Below are 23,498 nucleotides of genomic sequence, written 5' to 3' on the forward strand. Positions count from 1 at the left end.
TGCACTAAGGGCATCCACCTTGATTTTGCTTCGGGATATCCAAGGATGTGTACAGTTTATCATGGTCAGAGGTCGGTGGGTGGGGGGGGGGGGGGGGGGGTCTATGGGGAATAACGTGCCCATACTTTTTCAATTTCACAAAAGCAAGTCTCTCAGGTCCCTCGGTGCAAGCCTTGGACCACCATTTGATATAGCCACCTGTTCGCATTGTTTTTCAATACACAATAAGTGTTCTCTCTTTTGCAGTTGAGTAAAATAAACAAGCTTTACTCTCTTTAAATTTACCTTTTACCTGCCGACCTGTAGTGTTTGTTTGGTGTCACCGCCCCAAGAGATCTAGGCATAAGTACACTTCATAAATACATATTAATATACATAACACGTAACATGGATTGAAAGGTAGACGGACAGATATATTGCACACACAGGGTCGCAGATACGCACGTAAAGTCACGCAGACTAGTACGCGCAGTCTAACACAAACCATGCACGGCACTGCGCCATCATTGTAGTGCAAGTGGATCTCGCCTGCATAAATAAGTAGGTAAATGTAGGTTGGAGCCGCTTCATTATTCTGCGTTAGCAGAAGCCGCACTTAAATTACTGCTCCTGAAACACGACTCTCTGGGGATAAATTATTAATCTTCTCGCAAAACTTTCGTAGCCCCTGGAGGTCTAGTTCTCATTTCCAGCCGCTAGCAGAAGGAGTTTTACTTCGTGAGGGAAACATAAGAAATAACCCGGCGGCCATGTCCAAACGAAGATACGTGGAGCTCAAAATCTGCCAGACTATCAGCTGCAGCGCGCCCGTCTCCCGCCGGCGACGGCAGCGGGCCACAGGGGGTACGTACAGCGTCATGGCGTCTTCTGGGGCTTGTTGCTATCCGTGCAGGTACTCTGGTCCTTGTGGGGTTAAAGCTGCGGGTAGGCCCTTGTGATAGAGAATGTGTGTGTGCCTACGTACTGCCAGCTCGGCGTGTGACGAGCGACAGTTTTAGTGGGCACCCGTTCGGAAAAGACAGCATAAGCAGCAGTTTATATGACGTTCTGTGAACAAATATCAAAAACGTGATGTGACTTGTGCTCTTACATGTTATGTATGTAAACGTGGAACATTTTCACTTTTGTAGACTAGAATTTTATAGATTTGACGTGTAAAATATATGAGTGCATACATGGCGGACCGCCAGTTGTGAATAGGAATTTGCAATGCAATAGCTCTTGCATTTGTGAGACTTTGAGCTATTGGCGTTGTAAATTAAAAAAGTCTTTTACTTATGTGTTTTGTTTGGTGTGTAATGGATATGTGTGTGGAATTATGTGGGTTGTATTGAAAATGTTGGTCGTGGAATTCTGTGGAGTGAAATTATGTTAACACCTGCACTGTGCCCTACTCCAGAGCATATATGCATATGTATCCTACCTCCCTGTGGTGCTACTTAGAATGAACAAGCCAACAACTGTTTGGTTTCTTAGTGGTCAGTGTTGGCCGCAGTTATTATTGATAATACATGCATATACTGTCTGTCATAAGTCATATGCAATTGCCATATAATACTATTCGTGAACTGTTATGCATGTGTCATAAATCATCAGTCTGTGTTCGCTGATCACTTCCATTGTCCCTTCGCATTTGGACTGGCAGTTTGTTCGTTAGTTCTTTCTGTAGGCTTCTCTCGCTTTTTGCCCCATCTGGGCCATTTCCTTGTTTGGTTGTCTTTGCACTTACTTTGCGCGGGGGTAGCTTCCTTCCCGTAGTTAGGACTATACTCGCTACCTTGTTAAGCTCTGTTGTGCCCTGCCGTCTGGTGGGGGCTGGGCAGCGAGTGCCGTCTCCGTTTGCTACCCCCTTTTCTTGTTTGGGCACTCACCCTGACGTTCGGCATCCCAGTGTGAGGGTGCCAATCCTTACACACCGCCCGTCGGTGTGTCTCCGTAGTAACCATTGTATCCCTAGTTTCCGCCCATTCCCTGCCCTCTTTCCAGCACTGCGACATTGCTGCTCCTTTGGTGTGGGTGGGTGGGTCAAGATTCCTCTGAGGCGCTGCTGCTCCCTGGTCCACGATGCCAACTGGACCCGGGAGTGGAGCTTATTTGCCCCCTCCTTGCTTCCCAGGCTGGCTGTCCTCCTTCCCTATTGGGGGGTTTGTACCCCGCGATGGCCCCCATTGGATGAGGGGCAGGCGTATACTGTCTGTCATAAGTCATATGCGATTGCCATACAATCCTCCCAGTTGCTTCTCCCACCCACTAGGTGAATAGGTCTGCAAGCCACGAGACGGGGAGCTGTGACTCGACCTGACCTCAACACCGGCCGCCTCCACGACTGCCACCTAGCCGCCCCAGGACGTACTCATGGACCCTTCACCTGCCAATCCTGCAAGTTCTGCTGCATTAGGACCCACACTAGTACCACAAACGCCAAACAGAGCCCCGAGAACAACCATCTGAAATGCATCCTGATCAACACCCGCTCGGTCCACAGACATGCCATTGAACTATGGAACCTACTCGACACCACGTCGCCGGACGTCGCATCCCTCACGGAAACCTGGATGAACGCCTCTTCAGCACCCGACATCGCCATAGCCATCCCGGTCGGATACAAGATCATCCGAAAGGACCGCACCAACCAAAAAGGAGGAGGCATCGCTATCGTCCACAAGAACACTATCCGCATCTCGACCAACTCCGACGACACCCTCATAGCCCCCAAACACCTCCACTTCCAGATTCACACCGACCCCAGGACCACACTAAGAGGCACCCTCATTTACAGACCCACAAGACCCTGCACACAATTCAGCGAAGACATTGCTGACTTTGTTAGCCCACACGCCCTCCCCTCCGATGACTACATTCGCCTAGGAGACCTCAACTTCCACCTGGAGAATAACAATGACAACAACACCACCACCCTGCTGGATAACCTCGCCAATCTCGGACTCAAACAACTGGTGAACACCCCCACCCACTACGCCGGTCACACGCTCGACCCAATCTTCTCCTCCAGCAAACACATCTCCTTCAATCACACCACAGGACTCCACTGGACGGACCACAGCTGCGTCCACTTCAGCTTCAAAAAGACCACGACCCACCACCACCCGCAACAAGTTCCCCGCAGAAGCTGGAACAAAATTACCTCCGACCAGCTCACCACATCTCTGAACCGAAACCCCCCGCCATATCAACGGACCCAAATCAAGCAGCCATCAACCTCGAACAGTGGATCACCCACTTTGCTAACAAACTAGCACCCTTGAAAATCCATCCCAACAAACCTGGAAGCAAAAAAGCCTCCTGGTTCAACGACGACCTCAAGAACTCCAAAAAGAACTGTCGCGCCCTCGAGAAAGCGTGGCGAAGAAACCCAACCACAGACAACATGACCGCCCTCAAGAACGCCACCCGCAAACACCACCAGCTGATCTGCACCACCAAGAAATCAGCATTCAAGGATCGACTAGACAACAACTCCCACAACAGCAAGGAACTTTTCAGCATTGTCAAAGAGCTCACCAATCCCAGTGCCGGCAACAACGACATCCCTCCCTCTCAAGACCTCTGCGACTCTCTAGCCTCGTTCTTCCACAGCAAAATTGCAGACATACAAAACAGCTTCGGCGACCAGCCCCCTCCCCTCACCACTGAACCAAAGTTCCCCACCACCACCCTCCGTGCCTGGACCCCAATCAGCACAGATGACACCACCCGCTTGATGAACTCCATCCATTCCGGATTGCCAACCGACCCCTGCCCCCATCACATCTTCAACAAGGCCTACTCCGTCATCGCTCCCCAACTACGGGACATCATCAACTGCTCCTTCAACACCGCTACTTTCCCAGAAAGCTGGAAACATGCCGAGCTCAGCGCCCTCCTGAAAAAACCTACAGCAGACCTCACCGAACTTAAGAACTGCCGCCCCATCTCGCTCCTCCCGTTCCCCGCCAAAGTCATAGAGAAGACCGTCAACAGTCAGCTCGCTGCCTTCCTTGAGTCTAACAGTTCCCTCGACCCCTCGCAGTCCGGCTTCCGAGCCAACCACAACACTGAAACCGCCCTCATCGCTGCCACAGACGACATCCGGACACTGCTCGACAACGGGGAAACTGCGGCCCTCATCCTCCTGGACCTCTCCGCAGCGTTCGACACGGTCTGCCTCCGCACACTGGTACAACGCCTCAGGAACATCGGGATACAAGATAAGGCACTGGAGTGGATCATCTCGTTCCTCGCAGGAAGAACCCAGAGAGTCCGCCTCCCCCCTTTCAGATCAGAGGCCACCAAAGTAATCTGCGGCGTACCACAAGGATCATCGCTCAGCCCCACCCTCTTCAACGTCTACATGAGTCCCCTCGCATCCATCGCACGCCAACACAACCTCAACATCATCTCCTATGCAGACGACACCCAGCTGATCCTCTCCCTCACCAAAGACCCAACCACCGCCAAAACAAACCTACACGAAGGGATGAAAGACGTAGCCGAATGGATGAAGAATAGCCGCCTAAAACTGAACTTTGACAAGACGGAAGTACTCGTCCTAGGATCATCCCCCTCTGCCTGGGATGATTCATGGTGGCCCCCAGCCCGAGGCAGCGCACCCAAACCAACGGACCATGCTCGCAACTTGGGATTCATCCTAGACTCCTCCCTCTCGATGACAAGTCACCGCCGTTTCATCATCTTACTTTAACATCCTACACATGCTGCTCCGAAAGATCTTTCGATGGATCCCCACCGAAACAAGGAAGACGGTCACCCAAGCACTTGTCACCAGCCGAATGGACTACGGAAACACCCTCTACGCCGGAACCACAGCCAAATTGCAGAAAAGACTTCAACGCATACAAAACGCATCCGCTCGACTCATCCTAAACATACCTCGCCACAACCACATATCCGGTCACCTAAGAGACCTGCACTGACTCCCCGTCAACAAGAGAATCATGTTCCGTCTCCTCACCCACGCACACAAGGCCCTTCACGACCTAGGACCGAGGTACCTCAACACCCGCCTGACCTTTTGCATCCCCCACCCGCCAACTACGCTCGTCCAACCAAGCACTCGCTGCGATTCCGCGCATCCGAAAAGTCACCACGGGAGGAAGATCCTTCTCCTACTTGGCGGCCAAGACCTGGAACTCCCTCCCCACCCACGTCCGTCTCACGCAGAAGCACCTCTCCTTCAGAAAGCAACTCAAAGCCTGGCTGTTTGATCAGTAACTAACCATTCTCCCTTAAGCGCCTCGAGACCCTCTGGGTGAGTAGCGCGCTATACAAATTTCTGACTTGACTTGACTTCGTGAACTGTTATGCATGTGTCATAAATCATCAGTCTGTGTTTGCTGATCACTTCACTTGTCCCTTCGCATTTGGACTGGCAGTTTGTTCGTTAGTTCTTTCTGTAGGCTTCTCTTGCTTTTTGCCCCATCTGGGCCATTTCCTTGCTCGGTTGTCTTTGTTCTAACTTTGCGTGGGGTTAGCTTCCTTCCCGGAATTAGGACCATACTCGCTACCTTGTTAGCGAGTGCCGTCTTCGTTTTCTACCCCCTTTTCTTATTTGGCCACTCACCCTGCCGTCCGGCATCCCAGTGTGAGGGTGCCAATCCTTACACACCGCCCGTTGGTGTGTCTCCGTAGTAACCATTGTATCCTTAGTTTCCGCCACGCCGCCAGGGAGGCTTACGTCTTCCTGCGGCTCCCACTCGCCCCCCTGTTTGAAAAGGTTTTTACTCATCTCTGGGCTTTTTCTTTTTTTTTTCTTTTTTTATCTGCAACCCTCCAGTGCCATTGCTCCCCACAGGTTGCTCCAAAATTCTTTCATGCCTTCTTCCGACAAGTGAACTCCATCGTTTGCGTAGAGTTCTGGGCGTCCTGGGTGGAGGAGCCCGTGCCTCATGCTTTCCATACCATTGATTTTGTAGAATTTGCTCGCGGCTATGTTCAGTTTCCTCCTAGAATTCTCCACCGCCTTCCTTGATTCCAGCCCACGCCAGTCCTGTCTGCTGATCGGTTCGTACCATATGACAGCCGTATTCCTAAATGACCTGGATGTCTCCGTGAGGTCTCTCTGGATGTCGTGGAGGAGCGCCTTCCTTCCCCTGCTCACCAAATCGTTTCCCCCAAGGTGGATGCTCAAGATGTCGGGAAGCGAGGGTGCGTCTGTCTGAAATTTGTCCAGAGTCGCCGGCAGCTGGTCTCATCTCCTCCCCGGCCTACCCATCCACCGGATGCACGTGTCCACTGGCCTCCCCTCTTGCTTGCAGCCTCGCTGTTGCCACAACGACTGCATTATGGATATGAATGAATGGCCCTCTACTAGCACCAGCCGCGGTCTCTTCCCTGCTGGATCAATGGTCACAAAAGTCAGTTCCCTGTTCGACACCTTCTGTGGGGCGGTGTCACTGCAACCCCCTCTTGGCATGTGATTGTTTCTACAGTAAGTGAGGCCTAATATATGCCTGGAAAGCTCGGGACCGCCACCTGCCTACTGCTTTTATCCCCACCTCCGACATCCAGTGTTGAGCAGCTGATGTGGCTGCCCCAATTCTGAATGAGTGTGACCCAAAGTATGCAGGGGGAGACCTGTCTTCCTTAGAGCCAAGCGCATTACTGTTGTGAATTGGAATCTACTCGGTTGGCTGCTGTCCCTGTGTTTAAAGAGTGGCCCCTCACCCGCTGGCCGGATTGCCATAAAAGCCTGTAGGCAGCATACCGCGCAGTACCTCTGGTCCTCGATGCAGTGTAGCCGTATCATGTTCCCTATCCCAGCCTGGTCCATCTTTGAGTACCTCAGTCGTATCTCCACCTGAGACGCATAAGGCGTTATGTCTTTTGCCTGTATGCAATCTTCCTTGGGACCCCTCCTACTCGGGGCAACCAGCTTGCTGATGCGGAATGCCCCGAAGAATGCTGTGGCAAAGGTCGCTCTGAATAGGCTGAGTTCAAAAGTATCCCTGGTGACACCCCTTAGTGCTTCCAGCAGGAGAGCCAGTTTTGAGAAGTCTATTGGCCGCCTGTTGTCTTTTTTTTTTTTATTAAATTTATACTTTATTGCAACCACATGTCACATACACAGCCAACATCGCCTACAACCCGGAGGCCGGCGGCATCAGGGGGAAAAAAAAACACTCTCCAATCCCTGGGTAAAGGTAGGTTACACAGCCGTAAAGTCCAACAGCCCGGAGGCCTGGTGGCGAAACTGCAGGTATGGGATAAGCGAGCAGAGGCAATGAATCATAGTAGCTACCGATAGATGACCAGAACATAGAAGCAGGATACATGCCCCGCAATGCCAACAGAGTCAGACCCAGGTGCAACATGACGTGCCAGATTGGCAGGATCGAAACAGCCATCCGGGAAGAACTGCGCAGAAACCCAGACCCAGACCATAACAAACCCACCCACCCCCAAAGAAGAACAAGCCAGACTACCGAAACCCGTGTCCACCACCCACCACCCACCCTACACCACTACCATGAACCCCTCAGCTAAGCTAAGGGAGATAAGAAAACGCCCACTAAGGTGGGATAACGCTCTGGGAAGGGGACAGCGAATGTCACAAGCCAGAACAGCAATCGCAAGCCACCCCCAACGCAAAACAACTCAAAAGTCAGACGAGAAACACCACACTGGTACAACATGAAGGCCTTCAACCGAGACACTCCTCATCCACAGCTGATGCAGCCCCCTCCTCCTGTATCACATCAGGCTCCACACTCTCCGGATCTGACTCACCATTCTCTCTCGCATTCTGAAACGCTCGAAACATACCCCAAAAATTCTTGGGTCTACTCTTCGGCGGCAGGAGTTCACTATACACCTCCGACTGCGTGCAGCAGTAAAGCAGGTCTGTTTTTAGTAGGGACTGGCCCCCGCATCCAACACACTGCCAACAGCCGCTTCGCCGTAAGTAATGCCATGTCTGCGAGTCGTCGCAGAGCAACAGGAAGGGGTTTTGAGAAACCAAGTAAGGCGAGCGCCGGGTCGGGAAGGATCACCTCACCGAGGATAGCGCTGAGCTCCGCAAAGACCTCTGTCCAGTATTTATGTATGGCAGGACAAGACCAGGCCATATGGAGAAAGTCTGCTGTGTGAAAGTGGCAACGCTCACACTCCGCTGATTCTCTAAGGCCATACCTGTGCAACCTCTCAGGCGTGTAGTAGACACGCTGCAGGAACTTAAAATGCACCAGACGGTGCCTACCGTTGAGTGAGATTTTCCTAGTATTAGTAGCACAATAACGCCACATGTCGTCTGAGATGGGGAAGTGGAGGTCAGCCTGCCAGGCCAATCGGGCCTTGGAGGGGGGATATCGCCGTTGACTATCACCCAGTAACCTAAGAGCCGTGATCAGTTTGCGAGCTGAGGGGGTTTTGATGACATAGGTGAGTTCCGGCACTTCCGGTGGTTCAGCAAGGTCCGGGCCCAGAACAGCAAGAGCTGCCCTACGGACCCTGTGGTATTGGAAACTATGGAGCAGCGTCGCCCCAGGGCAGGATTGAAGGACGTGTTGCAGCGTTTTCAGAGTGCCCTCTGAAAAGAGGTCTCCCATGGTAACAATGCCCAGGTCACGTAGCGCCTTCAGGACGCCCTTCTCCGTTAGCGGAGCCAACCAGGCCGCCCATTCCACACGGAGCAAGGGTGAGTACAGTAGCGTGCACTCACGGGAGCCGATCAGAGCATGCCAAGCGTGATTCGTGGCAGCTATGGAGTCCAGATTGCCGACCCTTCTATCGGGCGGATAACATACAGTCGCCGGAAGCGGGACGGGGTCTGCAAAGAGCCGCTCCAATTTCACATGAGGGATGCCTGGATCCCCATGAATCCACGTATGGAGGTGGGCACCCTGAGCAAGCCTATAGTATCGCTCCAGGTCTGGAGCTCCAAGGCCTCCCTGTTCGTACGGAAGGGTGAGCGTTTGCCACTGCACTCGCGGTTGCTTGCCCCCCCACGCCAGGCGGACAAGGGTCTGGGTGAGTTGCCGGAAAAAGGCTTTGGAAAGGGCTACCGGTATGTTCACGAATAGGAAAAGGAACCTGGGGAGCACCACCATCTTCATGAGTGCAATTCTGCCCATGAGTGAAAGCGGGAGCCTAGACCACACCTCGACATCATCCATCAGTTTGGAGTAGGCCACTCCATAATTCTCGCGGATAAGGACCTCCGGATCTGTATGAATGTGTATCCCTAAGTAGCGAATAGAGTCCGTGGTCCATCGCAAGGGGTACTCCGAGTCAAAAGGGAGCGTCACCGGTGTCAGGGGCAAAGCTACTGATTCAGCCCAGTTGACGCGGAGGCCCGAAAGAGCCCCGAACCTCACCACCTCCCGCAGCACCGCAGTGAGGTTAATCTCCGGGTCCCGGACATATAGCAGAGTGTCATCCGCATATGTGGAGATACCAATTTGGTACGTCGGAAAGTTGATCCCTTCAAACCGATGATACTCTCGTATAGCGCAGGCGAGGGGCTCCGCTACCATGGCATACAGCAACGGAGAGAGGGGGCAACCTTGACGCGTGCCCCTCCCAATTTCGATGGGAGCAGTGATTAGGTTACCTATCTTCAGTCTCGCAGTAGGTTTGTAGTATAGAGCTCCCAACATTTGCAAAAACGATTCCCCGAGGCCAAATTTACGAAGGACCCTCAGCATGAACGGCCACTCGACAGAATCGAAGGCCTTCTCCATATCTAAGAAGATGGCCACAGCCTTGCTGTCGTGTTTGACATGTTGGATCGTGCCTAGGACCGTGCGGATATTATAAGTGAGATTGCGTGAGGGAACAAATCCAGCCTGTTCCGGGGCAACCAGGTCCGGGACCAGCAGCGCCAGACGAGTCGCAAGTACTTTAGCGTACAGTTTCGCGTCCACGTTTATCAGCGATAGCGGTCGGTAGGAGCCACAGTGGTTAAGGGGTTTGCCAGGTTTAGGGATGGTAATAAGGAGCGCCTCTCTCATGGACTTTGACATGCTGCCCTGCTGGAAAATATCATCGAATAAGAGCATCAGGTAGGGGACCAGTTGCGCCTGAAAGGCTTTGTAGAAGGAAACCGTGAGTCCATCCGCACCAGGAGCGCTACCGGGCTTCATGCCCTCCAGGGCTTCCGTTATCTCCTCCTTCTGGATAGGGGCCATAAGAAACTCCCTCTGCCAGTCGGCCAGGAAGGGCATCTGCAGATAGCTCAAATAATCGTCGATTTCTTCCTCGAGATGTGTGTCCCTCGAGGAGTAGAGGGCAGTGTAGTAGGCATGAAATTCCGCCAAGATATCATGTTCCTCCGTGACCACCGCCCCCGTAGCCGTCACCAACTCCTCAATAACCAACGGGGGCCTACTGCTGCGCATAAGTTTAGCAAGGAGTGCACCAGGTCGCTCCCGTTCCCCATACGCACGCGCCGTCGCGTATTTGCCCATATGTTGAATTTCCCTGTCCGCTTCCTCCTGAAATTCATCTAGTAAGGACGTAAGCGCGACCGCATCAGCCGCGTCCCCCGAGTCCACCGCCCGGCCCTCCAGGCCCGCTAGCTGCGTCTCGAGCAACTGTAGGCGTCGCCTAATAGCTTTAAGCACCCCTGAGTGCTTTGCTATAGTCATCCCTCTGATGTAAACCTTAAATGCGTCCCATAGGACTTGAACGCTGTCCACTGAGCCCACATTGGTTGCGAAATAGGTCTCTATGTCTTCGGCGAGTTCCCCTCTGAAAACCTCATCCAAGAGGGAGTACGGGGGGAACCTCCATGTGAAGGGGGGAATCCTCCTGGGAGGAGCCACCAGCAACAGGAGCAAGGGCGAGTGATCAGACAGCGTGCGCGGGAGAACCGTGCAACCCTTAACCGTATCTAACAAAACGCGGGAAACAAACCAATAATCTATGCGTGTGTGGATGTTGTGGTAGGCCGAGTAGTGAGTGAACCCACCCCGCCCCGGGTGTCTATGCCGCCACACATCCAGCAAATCAAGTTTCACACATTCCGACAAAAGGAGAGACGCGGAGGCTGCAGGGGACCTAGGGGGGCCCGCAGATCTGTCCAGGGCCGGGTTCAGCACCAAATTAAAATCCCCCCCCCACAGCATTCTAGAGCCCACAAACTGCCTGCAGCTGTCAGCAAGCGAAGAGTAAAACTCCGGGGAGTCGTAGTTGGGGCCATACACATTCACCAGCAGGAGATCATGATCTTTACCAACACAACGTGCAACCACAAACCTCCCCTCTGGGTCCACTGCCACTCGGGTCAACGACAGTCGGGACTTGGGATTAGCCCATATGAGCACCCCTCTAGCATGCGTTGTGAACCCCGCAGCGACACAAGCAGGGCCCAGGCCCCTCACCTGTAACATTGGGCTGGAAAGCGGTAAGTGAGTCTCCTGTAATAAAGCAATGTCAATATGATGGCGTTGCAAATAGGCCAAGACCTTCCTGAGTTTGCGGAAATCGTTAAGCCCCCTTACGTTCCAGGACAGCAATCGCAAAGAGCCCAGCGAGCTCTCCGCACTTAGTGAGTCAGCAGTCGACATAGCAGTGTAGAAAGTAAAATGTTACAGAGCAGATAGCGTGACAGACACAGTGCAGTAGTCGGCAAAAACAAACCCCCCACCCGGTAAACCCCGAACCCCAAACAGCATGACAGCAATAATACACAAACCATCAAAGAACTGTCTCCCCCCCACCCACAGCCGACCATCCCCAACCCGGTCAGACAGGAATCAACACCACCCAGCATCCCCCCCATAACCAACTATGAACTTTACAGAACCCCAAATAGCTCCCGAGGGAGCCAGAAGCCAAAAGCGCAGGGGCAGAGGGATCTAGCCAGCAAACAGCACAGCTGGGAAACCAGAGCTAGTAGCCTCTCGCGTGCTCCCGTCCCGCCCCCCGCTCAGCAGTAATGAGCCCTGCCGGCTCTAGTCTTCACAGGTCCACAATACCCGTCCCTTATGCAGAGGGGCCTATCCCTGACCCCACCCGGCAAGTGGGGCAGCCCCCCACCCATTCCACGGTGCTAATCGACCAAACCGGGAGTTAACAGGAAGATCTCACCCAAAAGACATGACTCGGTGGGTCCACACTGACCGTGTGTAAGTCTTTGCGCCGCCCAGCGCCAACAGTACAGCAGCGTCCCACCAGCGTTCGGCTACTCCTGGTCACTCAAGTGGGAGGAGGCGTCTAGGTCCTCTCGCCTACTTCCCTGGTTGTTGCGGTTGTCTTTCTCCCATTCCTTCAAGGATTTTTTAAGTTCTGCTGGGTCGGTAAAAAAATGTGAGTGACCTTGCCTGTTGATGCGAAGCCTCGCCGGGTACAGCATGGCGTAGTCGAGCCCCAGGTCCTTCAGCTGTTTCTTGTAGGGGGCAAAGCGCTTCCTTTCCTCCTGTACTCTCGCCGTGAAGTCCGGGAACAGGGAAATGTTCATGCCCTCGAACTGCAGTTTCCCCTTTTCTCTGGCTAGACGCAGTGCCAAGTCTCTGTCCCGATAATTAAGCAATTTTGCTATGATCGGTCGTGGCGGGAGGCCAGGTTGTGGTTTCGGCCCCAGAGTGCGGTGGGCCCGTTCAACAATAAACACAGGGGAGAAGACATCTTCCCCTAACAGGGTCCGAAGGAGTTTCTCCACAAACAGCTCCATTTTACCGGTGCTAGTAGATTCCGCCACACCCGTAATGCGTAGGTTGGAGCGCCTTGAGCGCGCCTCCAAATCCTCTGTTTTGTCCTGGATGACCTGGAGCAGACGACTAAACTGTCTGCGGTCCTTATCCCACTCCGTTTGGGCCTCTTCCGCCTCTGTGAGCCGTCTCTCTGCCATGTCCAGCCTCTCCGCATGTTTGTCCACCCTCTCGGACATGCGGTCCATCCGATACGTCAGCGCGTCGATTTTGGTGCTAATCTCCGTCATGCTGCCTTGTAGACCTTTTTCCATCGTCCCCAGCATGTCCCGTATTTCAGAACATAGGGAGGTCTCGGACGTCGTAGGGCGTGGAGGGGAAGTTTGAGTTGCCCCCTCGGCCCCTTTCGCCTTCCTCTGGTCGAACGATAGCTTGGGTTGCGACCTGTCCCCTTTCCCCATGGCAGTTCTAGTGGACATACAGCCGGTAGGGACAGAGGTGTGGAAACCACCACCTGTGATTTGCGGTCCGGCTTAGCGGTGGGCGCAGGTTTGTAGGTCTCCCTCGTCAAGGGCGGCGCGTTGCGGGACCGTTGCTCAAGATGGCGGCCTCCCGCACCAGGATGCCGATTCAATCGGGCTGCAGAACGTGCCTTCAGGCAGCACCCCACGGTGTCTGTTCGCCCAGTGGGTGGTCAAAGTGTCACAGGGTCTGGGCACAGGGCACTCACCGCTCCTCCGAGGGCCCTCCTCTGCGTGGTGGTAGGCGCTGGGAGTCGGCGAACAATGCTTCTCGCCTGCAGCCTAGCAATTCTCCTTAGGGCCTCCCCGCAGGCAACATGGGTTCAGTGCACCCTCTGGTAGTCTCTTCCACTCGTCGCCTCCAGACAGGGGATCGTCCCCCCCGTTGCTTCTCAGCGCTGGGCGCGAGCGTGACCGCCGACCAGGAGACTCTGCGGATGGTCCGGATCGCCTCGGGCACTCACGCCGCACGCACTGCGACGTAACCCGGGCAGCCCTCCAGGGCAGGCTGGGGATCGCGGCCTGGGTCTTCGATGCTCCGTGCACTGCAGCGCCGAGTCGCACCGCGTCCGTTCTCCGCCGGACAAAGGGGCCGCCGTCTCACCGAGGGCTCGGGCGAAGGTCCCCCACAGGTTTTAATGCCGGCAGGGCCGATTCAGGATGCTTTAGCAGGAGTTTTGCGGGTTATCGGCAAGGAGCTCCGCGCTCGCGCGTCTTACATGGACGCCGGCTAGCTCCGCCCCCCGCCTGTTGTCTTTTCTCGTGCCCTCGGCACGCCTCCAACCTTTCATGGCTGCCTTGACGTAATGAGATGCTGCCGGGTCATGCCCCCCTGCCAATTTGGTGAAGTGTGTTACAGCTGATAGGTGTGCCTGGGCCCAGGACCTAGATTTCTTGCAGTTGAAAGCCCACTGTATGAACCTCTCTACCGCCCTAACCGTTGCCCCTGCGTCAGCCAAGTTCTGGGTGCCCCCTATCTGCATCACCGTTCCCACATACTTCCTGTATCGTCTGGCTGCTTCAGGGGCAAGGGCTTGGTTCACTAGAACAGAGAGGTCTATCCCACCAGGTCCCACAGGTGCACCGGAAAGGGGATCTTGTCCTGATCCGTCCCTGGGGCCAGCTGCCTGAATCTGACCACCTGCGCTCTTATTAGGGCGTCCGCCAATTTCTTCTCCACCCCTGGTACGTGTCGGGCCCTCAGGTCCATGTTGCCATCCAACTGTAATTTAACCAGGTGGCGCATTAGTTTGAGTATGTTGGGGCACTTAGCTGACCCTTTGTTGATGGTTTGTACCACCCCCTTGTTGTCGGACCAAATTGTTAGCTTCATATTGCGCAGCTCATGCTTCCATATGGTCAGGGCCACTACAGTGGGGAAGAGCTCAAGGAATGTTATGTTCCCTGTCATGCCTGACCTGTGCCATTCGCAGGGCCATTGCCCCCTGCACCATTTGCTGCCCAGAATGGCCCCGAAGCCGTAGCTGCCGGCGGAATCCGTGAACAGCGCGATCTGCTTGCATGTCACCCATCCTTTCCTCCAGATGAGAATCCCATTAAAGTTTTCCAAAAATGAGTCCCACATTAACAGGTCCTGCTTAACTGCCTGCTCCCAGCCTGACATGGTGGTGTTTGCGTGTCATGCCTCATGTCAGCTGGGTTAACCGCCGGGCGAACACCCTACCTGCCGGGATTATCCTGGCTGCAAAATTGAGCTTGCCTATCAGACCCTGGACCTCCCTGAGTGTCGCTTTCACTCGCCCGAATAGGTACCTAATGTCCTCCCTGAAATCCTTAACTTTATCTTTTGGGAGCCTAGATCTGCCTGCTATAGAGTCGAGTTCTACACCCAGGAACATGAGTGTTGTTGCTGGGCCCACCGTTTTCTCTGCTGCCAATGGGATCCCTAGTTCTACGGCTAATTCTTGGAAAGCTGCTAATGTCTGGCTGCACTCGTCAGATGCTGCAGGGCCCGTGAACAGGAAATCATCTAAGTAATGGAGCTTCCCCCCTCCCGGTGCCTGGTGTGGAGTGCCCACTCCAGGAATGTGCTAAATGTCTCGAAGTATGCGCAAGACACTGAACAACCCATGGGCAATGCTTTGTTGAAATAGAGCCCCCCTCCCAATGAAAACCCAGGCGGTGGAAACTGTTTGGGTGGACTGGCAGGAGGCGGAATGCCGATTCTATGTCCGCTTTTGCCATAAGGGCACCGTGGCCCGCCGACCTGACTAAGTCAATGGCGTCTTCCACTGTTGCGCAACCCACCGAGCAGGCCTCGGGGGTGATCCCATCGTTAATAAATGACCCTTCGGGGAATGACAGGTGTCGAATTAATCTGAACTGGCCTGGCTCCTTCTTGGGTACCACCCCCAACGGTGAGACCACGAGCCCTGCGTGCATGTGTTGTGGCAAGGGCCCCTCTATCCTGTCCAGTGCTTTTTCTTTTTCTAATTTTTTGGAGACCAACCCTGGATGCTGGAGGGCAGATTTTAAATTCTTTGCCCCACCTGGCAGCAGGGTGCCCTCGAATGGGAGGACAAAACCTTCTTCAAAACCTTTCACTAGTACTGCTGCATCTGTCTTGTTGTGGTACATGTTAGCAAGCCTGCGTAACTGCTTCGTGTTAATAGGGGATATCTGGCTAGGCTGTAATGTCGGAAATCTGCCGGCCCCCCTGCGCCTTCTACTGTCGCCTTACTGCTTCCCCTTTTTCTCTTTTTTTGTCTCTCCCTTGTTCACCCTTGCGTTTGCACTCTGACGCTGGGTGTCCCCCTCCACACTTGGAGCAAATGTATTGAAATTTGCATGAGGATCCCCATGAGCAGTTGTTGGACTCATACTTCCAGCGTATGGCTGCCCCCCGCGGTGGTGAGGCCTTCCATGTGTTGTGCGCTCTGCCTTTGTGGAAAGTTCTGCCTTTCCCCTTGTGAAAAGGGGGTCAAAAGGCTGCTCACTCCTCCCAGCCCAGGTCTTGCTCTCCCTAGCTATCATCATCTTGTGGATGAAGCCCGACACATCCTCGTCATTCCATTCCATCTCGGGTGTGTCTGCATTTTTAAGCGAAAACCCTTATCATACTCTAGCCATGTATCACCGGGGAATTGCCTCTGCGCGATATGTATGTTGGATTCATAAAGCCAGAGGTCGGCGGCGCAGCGCGGGATCTTCTCCATAATTATGCACGCCATGATCCTGAAAGCGTCTATCCAATTGTCAAAGTTCCATTCCTTCCTCTCTTTCCTCCTTTCCCTTCTATCCTCATTTTTCTTGTCACAGACTGTCAGGTCCAGCCCATCCGCCTGGATCTCTAATAATGTGAAAATATCTATAAATTCTTTCTTCCATATTCTCTCCTTGACTGACAACGGTATTAGACTCGCCAACCCTGTGGCCCTAGTTGTCAAGGATGCGGGGCCGGGGGAAGGCCGTACATAAGGCTCCTGTGCCGGGAGGGCACTGAGTGGGCAGCCGGCTGGGCCGCCCCAGCCTGCTACTGGTGACCCCAGACCCCCCTGTCCCTCTGGGTGTTCTGTCCCCTCAGTGTGCTTGCCGTGCCCACCCGGGGTCTATCAGGTGCCATGGTAAACCAGAACTTTACCTGATTGCTTGTACTCCCCGCACCCTGTGTGTTCCGCCCCTGCAGGATGAGTGGCACCATAGATTTGATGCATTCCTGCACAATAGTGTTAATATGCTTAACACTTGTCGCTGTGGTCTCGAGCCTCCTGCGATTGGTCCTGCTGCCCCTGGGCTGTCCGATGGTGGAGGGGCTTTCCTCTTCTGTTGCGCCTTCTTGGGTACTGCTGCCTCCCTTAGCTTTGCTGGGGGCCTCCTCTTTTGTTTTTGCGCCAGCTCCTCTGTCTCCACCGGTTGCTCACTGCTTGGTCCTTCGTCCGCGTCCTGCCACAAGTGAGACTGCAGCTTCTCCGTCCCGTGTACCTCGGAGGCTGCCCGGATCTGCTTCAGCAACTCCCCCAAGTCCCTGCTGCTACTCATGGTTGCCGGGGTGTTTGTCCGCTGTTTGCCAGCCCGGGCGAGGTGCGGCCGCCTTCCCAAAGGGACCAGCCACAGTTCCCTGCCCTTTCTTGCAGCGCGCAACTGTCCAAGATTGGGTGCAGCCACCTGTGTTATGCACCACTCCCACTGCGCTGCCTCTGCAGCTGGATTGCCTTCGAAGTGTTCTGGAACATGGGCGGGGTGCAGCCGCCTGCTTTATGCACCAAACTGCGAGAGAACGCTGGGCCGTCCGCCCACGTCTGAGATGTCCTTGTGGTTTGGCAGTGGGAGGCCCTTTGGGTCTGAATAAACCAACTGCTTGCACACGGACTCGCTTTGTCAGTTGCTGCCCATTTGCCACCAGGATTGAAAGCCCTCATCTCCCGGTGCCCTGGGGTCTCCTCCTTGATGTCCTGACCTTGTGGGCGCCGCTTCTCGCCCTTGTGAGGTCCGAGTCAAAATGCAGCACTGTACCTTCGGCTCAGGGGAAGCGCGGAGGAATGCCTCAGCTGCTGAGAGGATCAGGTGCTCAGAGGAATTCGGAAACACCGCCTTGTTGATGAGCGCAGCGAGCGTGAGGTGTGCCGGTGTCTCTGTCCGGCTTCCCGCCACCAAGTCGCGTCACTCCTCGTGGCCGTCGGGGGGGGGGGTTACCAATGCTGCCTCGACAATGGGTGTGAGTGTTTGATTGATTCAGATGCTCCGTCCATTACCACCCCCTTTTGTATTGCTTTTGGCCGCCATAAGTGTGTATGCTCAGACGTGAGTCCCTTGCTCACTTTGCCACTGGATTCAAGCAAGCCGGGCTGAAGACGGCTGGAATGCCAGAAACCGGTCCTTGGAAGCTTGTTTCCGGTCCAGGTAAGACATGGCTTGGCAGTTCGGGCTGGACTGTTCCCATGAGGCACAGGGTCAGAGTGATTTGCATATAGCCATGTCTGAACTGGGGTGTCAGAGTGGGCTAAATAACGGTGATGGATTAAACCCAGATCTTTTGACTGGGTGTGAGTTTTTGATTGATTCAGATGCTCCGTCCATCACCACCACCCCCTTTTGTACCACCTCGACGATGAGAGCTGCAATCAAGGGGGTGTCCCGAAGTGAAATCTCCACTCACCAGCCCTGCCTGCGTCACTCCTTCTGTGCAACAGCCGAGGTGCCGGGCGCTAGACCTACGAGTGCCCCGGAGGTGTTTCCACAATTTCCATCTCCCTGCTCACGCTGCTCGGAGGTAGCCGGCACTTCCGCTTGGGGATTCCTTTTGCTCTCACCGCTCGAAGGGAGCCGGCACTGCCGCTTGGGGATTCCTTCTGCACTTGCCCTTCGGAAGGCGCCGGCGCTGCCGCTCAGGGATCCCCTCTGGTCACGCCGCTCGGAGCAAGCCGGCACTCCCGCTTGGGGATTCCCTCCTCTCTAGCCGCTCGGAGGGAGACGACGTTGCCGCTTGGGGGATGGCCGTCCTCTGCTCCTCTCCGGTCCGGACCCTGGGCTCTGCATAGCCTACGCCGTGTCGAAAGGGTGTACCAGCTTCCCTCGAGGTGTCCCCACGAAGAGGAGGGCTCTTCTGTCCAGTCGTCCGCCTGCTGCTCGGGCAGCGCTTTGCTTTGCAAGTACAGGTGAGCCCGTCCCGGTCCAAGATTCCTCCGAGGCGCTGCTGCTGCGCCCTGGTCCACGATGCTAACTAGACCCGGAAGCAGAGCTTATATGCCCCCCCCTCCTTGCTTCCCAGGCTAGCTGGCCTCTTTCCCTATTGGGGGGTTTGTACCCCGCGATGGCCCTCATTGGATGGGGGGCAGGCGCCCACTTGGAGCTGCCCGCGGGGGGGTGGGGGAGGGGTGGCATTTTCCCGCTTTTGGGAGTGCGCCCGGGTGCCCTGAACCGGTTCTCTTGTGGGGCTTGGCGTGGGTTAAGGCGCCGGCCCTTTAGGCCCCCTGCAGGGGGGAGACAGAAGATTGTCAAGTCAAGTCGAGTCAAAAATGTATTTATGTATTTATTGCACAGTTACTTAAAACCATTTGCAATATAGCAAGGTAAAAAAAATAAGGAAGTGATTCAATAACAATTATGACCATTTTCTTTCCATGGGAGAACATATAAAAAATATGGACATAGTATAAAAATTAATAAATTAGTTATGTTCAAAAAGGCATTATCACAGAAGTGTCCCTTCGTTTGTGCACAGCATGACTATTTTTATGCAATTAACTTGATCATTATCTTTGTCAAGTCCTGAGTGAACGTCCTACATATATCTCCCGATTCTGGCCAGGTCAGTTGGTAATGTGCTAGAGAATAGAGCTGTAACTGCTTCTTTTGCTGTTCGAACACCTTTACGTAGCCATATTGGCATTAGTAGATTCTGACGGGATTTTAAGAGCCCCGCGCAGCAACACATCAGATGAGGCAATGATTCTGTTTTGAACTTGCAGATTCTGCAGCTGATTTTATGTTCCAAGGTTTTCCAGCCCAGATTTAGTTATTTTATTGGGAGAGAAGTCTGGCCCCAGTGCTTGATCAAGATAAGGCTGGGATTTATTGTCCGTGTATGTTGCTATCAGCCCAGATTGGCCTCTTCCTTTTTCAAAATGTGCTAAATCGATTTCTCTTGACAGTTGATAACATTGTTTGTTAATTGCCTTTTTAATAGTCGGGTAGGTTATGCCTGCCTGGCTCCAATTTTGTGTTGCCAAATCCAAAACTTCTACTGCTTCCTACAGATAAGGCTGCCATGGGTTGGGTGAGCCTTCATAAATGGCTTTCAACATGCTCTTCAAACTCCCGTCCAGCGCTTTGAGTACTAAATAGTGGTATTTTGCATGCGCACCTAGGCATTCTTTACTCTGGTGCACCAAGCCTTATTCCAGGTGAATCCGGCTGTTGCGTGTGTATTTCGGTAGTTTGAATATACGTTTATACGCCCGGCACTGTGCTTTTTCCATCATTGTACCCATTTTGCCTGGGAAAGCCTGCTGGGCATAACCCGCGACTGCCCTCATTTTTGATTGTAACACCTTTCTAATTGGGATGGTGGTAGGGCTCTGCATTTTTTCTTGTAGCTTCCACAAAGGATATATTGTGGACTCCACCTTGGATTTCATTTTATGTAAATGCATAGTTGCTTTGCCTGAGTCGCTCAACCAACACCCCAGGTAATTGGAAAACTTTGAGAAGGTTATTGTCTCTTTACCCACATGCCATTTAAGGAGTGTTTTTTTAATACTGCTCCCGAAAATCAATACTTTGGTCTTTTCTGGATTTATCGTTAATTCATTGTTCAGGTTGTAGGCATTTAGAGCATTGAGGCCCATTTGTAAACCTGTTTTAGTGTGATCCATCACCACTAGGTCATCCGTGTATTGTAGTATTTGAATTTTGTTGTCACCAATTATTGGAACTACAAGGTTAGCATTTTAGATCGTCTTGCCCAGGTTCTCTGTATATAAGTTAAAAAGTGTTGGGGCAAGTGTGCATCCTTGTTTTAAACCCCGATTTGTAAAACACTTTTTTCTGTTGTAATGTTGTTTACCAGTTTGACTTTGATCCAGGTATTGCTATATAATGAGATAATGGCGTTAAGGAGGCCAGGTGGAATTTGCCAGTTGCACAATTTGGACCAAAGCTTACAAAGTGGCACTCCGTCGAAAGCTGCTGAATAGTCTATAAAAGAGGCATAGACTGGTTTCTTATCTTTGCAATTGGCTTGCTGACCTAGATATGATATTGCCGTGATATTGCCGATTGTCGAGCAGCCTTTGCGGAACCCTGTTTGATAAAAGGGAAGAATTTTGTTTTCTTCGACCCATCTGGTTAATTCTGTCAAAAGGGTATTTGCGTAGGCTTTCCCTTCGATGTCCAGCAGGGTTACTAGTCTGTAGTTCTTTGGGTCTGTGCTGTCGCCCTTCTTGTATATGGGTTGTAAAATTGACCCGCGCCACGAGTCCGGCACCTTGTCCTGTAATCGGCATTCGTCGGATAGGACTCTCCCCCAGACAGAAGAGTGGAACACTTTCATTCTTCACAAAAAGGCCTGCGTGGTTTAAAAGGAACACAGCCGTTTTCATAGAAAGCTGATTAATGTGAAATCATAGCGAGTTCAGAGGCTAAACAAATTGCACACTCCTGAGCTGCTATCGGAGGGCTTTCCGTACAACTCAGGTACTCTTGAAAGCTCTGTGATTCTTATTTCGTAAGCAGGATTAGCTTGTTTCCAACACACTGACCATATACATCTAATTTAAATGGACCCCAGATGAGGGGCACGGACTCGAGTTTAAAAAAGCACTGCCACTGCTGCACAATGAGTGCCATCTATGCAACTTCGCTCCCTCTCAGGATCACATGCGTTATTGCACTGCTGGATGCTTGTTTGCGTGCACACACTCCAACTGCTGTAGAGGGAGAGCGGCTTGCAGGCATGATTCCATCGCTGCAGACTGAAAACTCAACCATAAAACCAAGCCATAAAATGAAATGCCTGCACACGGGGGCCACAGCATGCGCAATGATGCTCATTCACACATGGCCACTGCTGCACACTGGAGTACCATGCGATTCTGGGGCTGCAAGAAGGCCGCATAAGCAGGTTTAAAGCGTGCACAGGGATGCAGAAAGGACCAGTGCTGTACCGGGACGGGGGGTGTCATACATACGATCACAGTGCTGCAATGTGGGTTTGTGCATTAGTGCACTCCTGCTCGTTGCAGCCCCAGAACACACGACTCCTTTACTACAGAGGTCGACACACAGGAACAGAACGTTGCACATTGAGGCAGATGCACAATACCTTACTGTTCTACATTAAGAGTAATTAACATATGATTCAATTGTTGCAAATTGAGGAGCGTGTACAGCATTCATTATTACCCAGACTGAACAGGATTAAGGAATAGTTGAATTCTGAAATTAATGCATTATATGGTGAATGATTATTTCACACTGACACTGTCATTCATACTTTTTTTCTGCCCTGCCTCATCTTGCACTCAGCTCCTTTATCCCTCTTGCTGTCGGCGCTCTGTCCTTGTACACAATGATTTGCTCTGCAATGGCTGCCGGCAGATGTTGGAGAATGAAACAAGATGTTTAGGAATAACTGCGTTACTGGCCATGGCCCTGAGCTTGCTGCTTAGGCTCCTACACCCCTGGGTCCTGGCACCACTGCCCTTGCATTCTGTCCTCCCCCTGACAGCAAGAGGGAGAGAGCTTGACAGTGATGATGGAGAAGCAGAGGTTTCGCACAGGAATCAGAAACAAGATACACAAAACCGGGTGCCTTGCTGAAACATAAAGCGCTGTGCGCGTCTACTTCAAAAGTTATTCACATGGCCCATAAAGCGGGTGCCATGGTGATTAAAAAACACAAAAAACACAGTTGATGGACAGAATGTAGAACAATGTCATACATTCACCCCAGTACAAGGATCTGGGCCTAAATCCATCGTTTTTTTGCACTCCACACCACCCTGGGTTAGACACTGTCTATATGCAAATCAGCTCTGACCCTGTGCCTCATGGGAACAGTCCAGTCCGAACTACCAAGCCATGTCTTTCCCAGACCGGAATCAAGCGAATACACCAGCATGTCATATAACCACTTACAGTTCTGCCTCGACTTATGTATGTAGGGGTTTAGGGGGTTCACATATGTTACCTCTGTACTCGTTCCAATTAGACCACGCCACCCTCCATTTTTTGGAGCACCCCCGTGCCAAGTACACAGTCTTTTTTTTTTGTTTGTGTAAAACCTTTATTAACAACTGTCAGGTTACACAGCTACTAGCCTACAACCCGGGGGCTGGCTTGCAATGTGTTTACAGATACTCAATAAAATTCAGGTGTAATAAAAATCATTCTTTGCCACTGGTCGGAGCCGCCCCTGCGTAACCTCTGTAGATCTCGCAGCTAGCATTTCAACATGAGTCTCACATTTTGTTATTTTATAAAAAAGGAACAGTAGTAAATCTCAACTTCAAGACCTGACATCGAAACCATTCATGTCTGACTGTACATTTACATTAATGGATCTGGTTCATCCCTCCAGACCACTCAATAGCCGTGTTCGATCTATTCATAATATTATGCCATCTGATCATGTAATGGTAGACAATTCACACTTCTATTTCCTCCTCCAAGGAATTAATATAGTCTGTTAGGAAGCACCAGTAGTCCTTTGGTCTAGATTTCACAGGGAGGGTCTCCTCGTATGTCAACAGCTTGTCTCTACATACGGACATGTCATGGAGCCATGTGGACTCTTTAGGTACCTTTCGACTATGCCAGCATTGCGCCACCTGTCTTTTAGCAAGTAATAAGGATATAACACAGAACTTACGCTTTAGTGCATGAAATTGTGGGACAACCCCAAGCAGAC

At 52.6% G+C, this 23,498-nt stretch overlaps 1 protein-coding gene across 1 annotated transcript in view; it reads left to right on the plus strand.

The window, feature by feature from the left end:
* Nucleotides 1-530: 530 nt before the first annotated feature.
* Nucleotides 531-23,498, plus strand: part of AKAP9 (A-kinase anchoring protein 9) — a 1,796,561-nt gene continuing 1,773,593 nt past the window's right edge. Inside the window, exon 1 of the mRNA XM_086941844.1 lies at nucleotides 531-843. Coding sequence (XP_086797970.1) covers nucleotides 750-843 — 94 coding nt within the window. The 5' untranslated portion in view covers nucleotides 531-749. The remainder of the gene's footprint in view (nucleotides 844-23,498) is intronic.

This window comes from Lissotriton vulgaris, chromosome 10, assembly GCF_964263255.1.
Source record: "Lissotriton vulgaris chromosome 10, aLisVul1.2, whole genome shotgun sequence".
Classification (NCBI taxonomy): Eukaryota; Metazoa; Chordata; class Amphibia; order Caudata; family Salamandridae; genus Lissotriton; species Lissotriton vulgaris.